This window comes from Apium graveolens, chromosome 9 (genome assembly GCF_009905375.1).
Source record: "Apium graveolens cultivar Ventura chromosome 9, ASM990537v1, whole genome shotgun sequence".
In the NCBI taxonomy this organism is placed as follows: domain Eukaryota; kingdom Viridiplantae; phylum Streptophyta; class Magnoliopsida; order Apiales; family Apiaceae; genus Apium; species Apium graveolens.
In genome coordinates, this window is record NC_133655.1 from 171,260,913 (window position 1) to 171,269,824 (window position 8,912).

At 33.6% G+C, this 8,912-nt stretch overlaps 1 protein-coding gene across 1 annotated transcript; it reads left to right on the forward strand.

The window, feature by feature from the left end:
* The first annotated feature begins 6,670 nt into the window (after positions 1 to 6,670).
* LOC141683932 (uncharacterized) lies at positions 6,671 to 8,093 on the forward strand. The gene has a single exon (XM_074488743.1). It carries the CDS (start codon positions 6,756 to 6,758, stop codon positions 7,845 to 7,847), a length of 1,092 nt encoding a protein of 363 aa, XP_074344844.1. The 5' UTR covers positions 6,671 to 6,755; the 3' UTR covers positions 7,848 to 8,093.
* Positions 8,094 to 8,912: the final 819 nt, after the last annotated feature.

The following is an 8,912-nucleotide window of genomic DNA, read 5'->3' on the forward strand; positions in this document are numbered from 1 at the left end:
ACGGCACGTATCCTATTAATTGGACACGTGCCATGTGCTGATTTATCAGGTGGGTGAGTCATTTCTTTGTTTTGGGGGTAAACATCAATCTCTGCAGTCTCTCGATCTCTCCTCTCTTTTCATCTCTCTCTATAATCTCTCCCTTTCACTCCTCTTCTTCCCTCTCCCCGCTTTTCTCTTCCTTTTCTTATTTCTGGTCTCGTTGTTCTTGTTTTTCCGGTGAGCCGCCGCTTGATTTTTCGGTTTAGCTTGGTTCAGTTACTGTGTAATTGATATATATATGAATATTTGCATATATATATATGTGTGTGTGTGTGTGTATATGTGGTGCAGTTTGTGTGTTTAATCTTTGTGTGTGTGTGTGGTGTCGGTGTTTTACCGTCGGTTGTTGCCCAATTTTTTGATTGTTGTTCGGCTGTCCTGCTTTCCCGTTCCCGTTTTTGTGCGTGAGGCGCGTGTGGCTGTTGGTTCATTTTTTTTAATATTATTTTATTAATTTTCTGCAGGAAATTTATTCTAGTAATATTCATGAAATAAAATATATTTTCGTGCGGGGAATAATTGTAATTAATCGGTGAAACTCATGACTGGCATCCAAATCGGGTACCTCCGAGATTCGCCGCCGTCAGCGATGAATTTCGATGAGCTAACAGTGGACGGTGATGAATATTTCTGAGTCCTAAAATTTTAAAATAAATAAATTAGTTCATGAAGTTATTTTCGAAACGAAAATAGTTATGAAGTGTATCAAATTTTGGGATTGCGAAATTTGAGAATTGTTGGTTGGGACGTCGATTATGTTTCGACGGGTAGTCCGATCAAAAGAGGAGACGCTGCCCGATTTTTGAAAAATTAATTTCAAAAATACGGAAGCGTATCCTGTAAATACCGGGGATATGAATTGAATGTATAATATTATATTTATAAAATATTTCACGAAAACTATTTTCGTATCATGTTAAAATATTTTTAAAACCTGTTGGGTGTAATAAATAAATAAGGAGTGTCACTCGGTAAAATATTTTACCAAAAAGAGTCCAATGACCCTATTTCCCGTAATAACGGTTATACATATTTTCTAAAAAAATTACTACCGAACCGAATTTCAAGTATGTGAGCCCTATCTATTTGGGTATTCAGATAGTTTGTATAAATATGAGTTAGGTTATAAAATCATACGGGTAGAATTGATAGTGAGGTTATGTTAATCATAAACGACCGCCTAATTGAGGGTATTTCGATTATGTAGGATTCAGTCGAAAAACCCAAGTCCCGAAGTCGGTTTAAAGATAACCTAGCGTTCGGTAGGAAAAGCTCTGCAAGATGCAGATTGTTTAAGACGATAAGAACCAAACGTCGAATGCAAATGGAATGGAATAGTATCGAGTATCTAGATTTTAGTAATTACAGGAGCAATATATTAAAATAGAAAGATAGTGAAATCATGAGACGTCAGATTAAGGTGGTCGTGTTATTGCTAAACACCAAAGGCAAGTTTTCTACGCTATTCTAATTCCAGAATAGTTCAATATTTTCATATCCAACTGCTTATGATTATGCAAGTATTGCTTTCCCTATTCTCAGTTCAAAATAGATAAATGTTTTACATACCGCTGAGTTAAATGTTTACATGCAAGTACCCTTCTACTATTCTATGTTCAGAATAATTAAGTGTTTTTACTTATCAAATTAATGGATTTACAAATATTTTGGATTTTGAGAAAAATGATTTGGTTGCGAGTATTCTTGCCCAAGTGAATGGGGGAATAAAATTATTAAGGGTGTCGAGTATTATGACCCTTTTCAATAAAAGGTTTTTTGATTGGATGGTTACTGGTGGTGTAAGAGGCCGATGCACCGGTCCAGCGCGAGCTATTATATGAAAGTGTAATATCTTGCAAGGCGAATATATTCCTTTTCTGGCGCCCTATAGGTACGGTATGGCTGCGGGATACCGGTACCTATATTTACGGTATGGTTACGGGATACCGGTATTGTTTCGTGACTGATCATCAGGAACAACATAGTGCATAATTGGTTCCAATCTAAAATTTTAAATTGTTTTGATAATAATAATAAATGATTTATCAAGTATTTCTGTTTTGGATAAAAAGGTGAAATGCAGTTTTGATTCAGTTTCTGCCTGATGTTGATATTTAGTTTGTTGTTAAATATCAAATGTGGTATTAATATATATATGATTGATGTTGACTTTAGTATGAGATGTTGTGAGCATCAAAGTTAGTATTGATATTTAATTTGATAGGACATCAAAATGAGTATTAATATCAAGAGTTCGGTTTAGAATAAATTTTATGATTCAGTCCATAATAACTGTTTCATGTTGTTGTTTACGATATTTCCGTAAACATTGTTTTACGAGTTTATTTCCATCAAGATTCAAAGTATTGCTGAATCTTTTTTCCCACAAATACCAAAAGGGTTTTGAATCCAAATGAGGAACCAATTATTGGGTTCCTCAACTAAATTTTATGATCAACAATTATTGATTTTAACTGTTATGCCCTATTGCAGATGCCGGTTTTATATCAAAAGACCTTATATATGTTATAATGAACTTGCTGAGCATTTCTTTCACTTAAACTTGCCTGTTTTTAAATTTGACCTTCCAGTGAGGATTATCTTGCGCTGTTTAGCCGCGTAATTCGAGAAAGCAAAGAAGAAGCTTTTGGAATGTGGTTGGTCCAGGGATTGCGAACTAGTGTAAGTTCTATTATGTAAAGTCATTTATATTATATTATATTATAGTAGTATTATCGTATATTTGGGCCTAGTATACTTCTTTTCGAAGTTATACTAGGGGGTTTAGTGTTGAGTTTTTAAATTGCTGGAAAAGAGTTTTAAAAGAAAGTGAAAATTTATTTATGAAATTTGGATTTCTTGTTTCTAGAACTATAACCTGAAAAGATCTCGGTGTAGTTTGGAGTCACAAATGCTATATTTCAACTGTTGGCATTTATTTATTGATTTAACAATTTATTTTGGATTAAGGTTTCATCGTGACGACCAAATCCCCTGACCCCGGATTTGGGGCGTTACATGATAAGCTCAAGCTTGTAGAATCTCTAAGAGGGACACCAATCATAGAGGAACTGGAAGTACTTGTAGAGTTAAAGGACCTCATTAGAAAAGAAACATGAGATGATAAATTTGTTTGATTAATGTATCTTTCAAACTCAAGAAATCACTTAATATATAAAAGTTGTTTTTATGTCAATTTTAATATAATATTCTATTGTTCATTGTAACTTGGGGTTAGTCTTATGATCAGACATGAATTTGTGATAAGCAATCTTCTCACAAATTGGGGAATATTGTTGTATAAGACATGCTTGTACAATAACAAGACTAAGTCAAATTGACAGCCCTAAGAATTAGTTGTTTGATAATCTAAATTTGTATTTCGTATTGTATCACTTGAGTCTGTAAAAATGTAAAAGATTAGACTAGAGTATTTTTTTTGTAAACAGTCTCAAGCCTAAGAATAAACTTTGGAAGAGGATCATGAAGATCATGCCTCGGAAAAATTGTGAAGAAGTTTGGAGTTGAATAAATCTATTTTGGGAAAAATATTCTAAGTCAAAATATCTACAAGTCACAGATTTAGTCATATAGAGAAGTCATTCGAGAACTCCAGAATGACTTATCAAGAAGTCCAAAATAGCTTATAGAGAAGTCTCAGAGATATCGACAAGCCAAATGAAGACATGAAGATTGGAGATATCGACAAGTCATTTCTGCATTAGAGAACTCAGAGATATCGACAAGGCAAATGAAGATGTGAAGATTGGAGATATAGAAAAGTCAAATTCTCATTAGAGATCTCAGAGATATCGACAAGTCAAAATGATTATAGAGATCTCAGAGATATCGACAAGTTATTTCTACATGCAGAAGTTTGGAGACCTCGACAAGCCAAAGTTCACTTATAGAGAACTTAGAGACCTCGACAAGTCAAAATACTTATAGAGAACTAAGAGATCTCGATAAGCCATTATACTTATCGAGATGTCAGTTCTCTATAGTTCAAACTGGAGATCTCGATATAAACCTCAAATACAGAATGCAGACCAGTTAAAGATCCAAGATTATCAATCAATAAACAAATCAATCACTGATTTGAAAAGTCTACAAAAACAGCTTGAAGAGTATAAGATCAAAGGACAAGATTAACTGACAAAGGAAAGTCATAGACATGCACGATTTGCAAAGATATATTACGCCAGAAATGGAAAAATTTAGATAACTTAAAGTAGTGTTTAGTACATGCTATTGCATGCTGTATAAAACCTGTGTTTACTGATTTATAAAGTAAACACTGATCCTTTATTTTTTAAGTGTAACAAACAGATCTAGATTTTCTTGTAACTCTCTCAAGAAAAAAACTGAGTTCTTTATCAACAAAGAACCCAGAAATTTGTAGTAAGATATACTTGATTTTAATATAAAATTAAGTGAGTTTTGAGGATACTGTATTTATGTGCATGTTTATTAATTCTGTTTGAACACTACATCTCTATAAGTTAAACTGCTTTGTTCACCATACCCAAAATAGTCTTAAAAAGTTTAAAATTTTCTAAAACATATTCACCCCTATGTTGTATTCATTACCTAACACTAGGTTTCTCACCCTTTTGTGTACTTTCATTATTAGCCAACCTTTGGCCTTTCATTGTTCATGTAACCTAGATTTATAGTAATATATATAGAGGCATTGTATGAGTTTGGAGTACATATCAAAAATGATAATGAAAGTCTCTTTTCCCCTTCTATATGCTTCATATATATATATATATATATATAGTAGCGTTTTAGTTATTTTATAACATGAAGAAATTTTTTAGATGATCATAAAATGTAATTGTTTTAACTGAACCATTCAAAGTATGAGTTTCATATCTGCATGAAGGTGTGCTTAATCAATAAAACCGTATACACTAAAACTTCCATGCGCAGGAATAATTTATACAAGATTAACCTTCCTCTAATGAAGGAAAGGAAAAATCAAACCTAGAACTCATCATAAATAATATCTCAGTTTTCTATCACTAAATCAGGTATTAAGCAAACAATGGTTAATACATTATAAATCAGTATATGTAAGATCTCATTCGCCTCTTAATTTAACTGCATGACCTTGACTAATGTTACAAAAGTTTAAGTGTTCGGTTCATCTCCGGTACATAAATTGTTGGAAGACAAATATACCACTTGATAAATAGTGTGCATGAGACTTGGGCATGCGGACATTATCTTGTGTTTGAGATGAATGAAAATTGAGAGAGATATTGAAATTTTGAACGGTAATATATATGAATATTCATATTTTCTTTATTTGCTTAGTTCGATTCTTAACACCGTAAACTAAGTTTATACACCTTTTTATTTAGTGAAAGAATGCTCCATGCATTATCCTACTCATTTTCTTTACAATTTTTATCATAACACATTTATAATCAATTTTTTTCTCAAACTATCCTTTTGTCTTCTATCATTTCTCATTAGTATTTCCCCGATCAAATACAAGTAATGTACCTTGGATGGCAAATGGCAATTTACTTGGTGAAAAGATATATGATCATGCATGACTAAAAGTGATACACCGAGACCATCTCCAACCCAACTCTAAATTTGTATTTTTAGATCATTTTAGTGTAAAAATCATCTTCAACCCAACTCTAAAAATTACACCATTTTTGTGTCACACCAAAAATTACATCAAATTTGGTGTCACACTAAATTTTTAGAGTTTTTGTATATTCCCATATTGCCCTTGTACTCTTTTAGTCAAATAAATTTGTTTCATTTGCATTCCAACACTTTATTACTTTTAACTTTACTTTTATATATTAATAGTAAAATAATCTATATAGTACAAGAATTGTGTAAATTTAGTGTTGATGGGTTGTAGTTGAATTTAAAGATGGTTTTGGTGTAAAAATTACACCAAAATAACGTAATGGATTGGAGATGCTCCGAAAAGAAAACGAAGTATACAATGGATTATTATAAATCTTTTACGTTTTACATTATTTATCGTGAATTTAGTTCAATGAAAATTACCTGAAATGAAGTACTAATACAATATGTTTTATACTCTGATTAATCCTTCATTCAAGAGTATTATATTAAACCTTTGCCTCTACAAAAAATGTTTCATGAGAATTAAAGTAACGCAAACGTAGCTTTACAATTTTAGTACCAAGTACAAATTAAACAATTGAGTTCCTGTTAATCACTTTGAACTTTGGAGCATCTGATCTTCCCATAACTTTGGTCTTCCTATAAACGGTAGGTAGGCAAACACGCATTAAAATCGCAATCTTTCATACAGGAAAAAATGATACTATACATTATTCCCTTTCAGATATCAACTCATATACCGAAATTTAATGCATAAAATACAGAAATAATAAATTCCATAGGGTAGGCACCTCTAATTTTTTATACAAATTACATGTATCGACTAAATGACACATGCTTCGGCACCTCACATTTCCTTGCACCTTCATTCCAATAATTCCCAGTCTCAATCTTATCCCTTACCCATGTTTACCTGTACACTCACCTTTGTACACCACACGTGAAGGGTAAAACCGTCACCTCAAATTTTGTACTATATAGTAAAGCTCGAGTAGGAGTATTTATAACTCTCATCTTGCTCACACTTCAATGTGCATGACATTGTTTACTTAACTAGTTCACATTTAACTTGTTCTAAGACACTCATAACAATGACTTCTTTCTTGTTCATCACAGCTATACTACTAGCTGCGGCTTCGGTAGTTATTTGCTGCCCGCCTTCCGATAGGGATGCTTTACTCGCGTTTAAAGCTTCCCTTCACGAGCCATACTTGGGAATATTCAAGTCATGGACGGGCAACGATTGTTGCCATAAATGGTACGGGATTAGCTGCGATTCGACTAATGGTCGGGTCGCGGATATTAATCTTCGCGGCGAGTCGGAAGATCCGTTATTTCAGAAAGCTCACCGAACCGGTTATATGAGTGGTACAATTTCACCAGCTATATGTAAGTTAACTTGGCTCTCAAGCATCATTATAGCAGATTGGAAAGGCATTACTGGCTCTATTCCAGATTGTGTTTCTTATCTTCCATATCTTCGGATGCTTGATTTAATTGGTAACAAACTTACTGGCCAGCTTCCCAAAGATATCGGCCGACTGAAACGACTTACGGTTCTAAATGTTGCCGACAACAACATTTCGGGTTACATACCTCGCTCTATATCAGGTTTAACATCTCTAATGCATTTAGATCTCCGAAACAACCAAATTTCAGGGCCACTACCTCGAGACATTGGAAAGCTCCGCATGATGAGCAGAGCTTTATTTAGTCGAAATCGGATTACTGGTCCGATTCCAAACTCAATATCATACATATACCGTCTTTCTGATTTAGACCTCTCCCTAAATCAAATTTCGGGTGCAATTCCAGCATCACTAGGCAAAATGGGAGTTCTTGCTACACTCAATCTTGACGGTAACAAATTATCAGGCGCCATACCGACAACATTAATCAACTCTGGCGTGAGTATACTAAATCTAAGCAGGAATTCGCTTGAGGGAAACATACCGGATGTTTTCGGGCCAAGATCTTATTTCACAGCAATGGATTTATCTTACAATCAGTTAAAGGGTCCAATTCCAAAGTCCATATCAGGTGCAAGTTATGTAGGGCATCTTGATCTCAGTCACAATCATCTATGTGGTCCGATTCCACTTGGTTCACCCTTTGATCACCTTGAAGCGTCGTCTTTCGCTAACAATGATTGTCTCTGCGGGAAGCCTCTTCGATCTTGTTAATGATTTACTACTACCAAGCTTCAACAATTATGGGGGTTTTTTATGAAAACATATGCTAAACATATACATAAATATGTGTTTTATTATCATGTAATAGAGAGTGTGTATCTAATCTTGTAAAAGGGGAAAAAAAGGTGCTTTGATTAATTATAGTTAAGTAGTTGTACTGCAGTTTGAATAATTGTTTTGTGAACTTTGTCCATGTAACTCTCGGAATATATTGAAATTTGCATTAAATTAATTATACATTTTGGAGTTTCTTAGTTTATCCCCATCTGGCTAGAAACGAAGTAATACTGTTTTCAAGTCAATCTTGGAGTCTTGGACAGTATAATCTGTCAACTGTTGGTTTCTTATGTACAAATAACCTACAACAGCTATATCCACAATAATTCTTAGATCATCTCCTTTTAGTAATAAAATTCCCAAGATTTAATCAAATCTATGAGATATTATTGTATTAATATGGTCTCTGGTTCTGCACATATTTAAAATTTGTAATCAAATTAAATATTCATGTATGAAATGTTGATATACGTGTAAGGGCAGCTATGAAAAAAGTACAATTCCCCTATTTGAAGGCGGAAACAAGTAATTTTTAACTACATAAACTCATATATAAAAGCGACTCATTTTTTTTGACAAAACTTCCCAAATTTCCCCTATTTGAAGGCGAAAGCAAGTAATTTGTAACAAAATAGCTAAAAAACGTACTACATCTGTGACGAAGCTTGTGTGCACAGATTAAGTTGTGAGTATCGGTGAAGACATTAAAACATGGCATGAGTAAGTAATATGAGTCTTTTGAGGAGTGTAACAAGAATCTTACGTAGTTGTTAACCTAATCCTCAAAACACAAGATGACAAAAAACAATATTAGCAAACGAGTCTAAGCTACGGCAAACAAAAAAATGAGGAAGCAATCTTGAATAAAAAGTGATGGAATCATGGAGCTAGCAGTAGATCTAGGGAAGGGGGGGGTATTACTAATAAGAAAAGGACAGAGATTGGGCAGCTGCAACACATCTGCCAAATAGTAAATGAATCCCCACCACGTGATCAGCC

Excerpts from the sequence above, each read along its gene's own strand:
- LOC141683932 (XM_074488743.1), top strand. The coding sequence starts at position 6,756 with ATGACTTCTTTCTTGTTCATCACAGCTATACTACTAGCTGCGGCTTCG.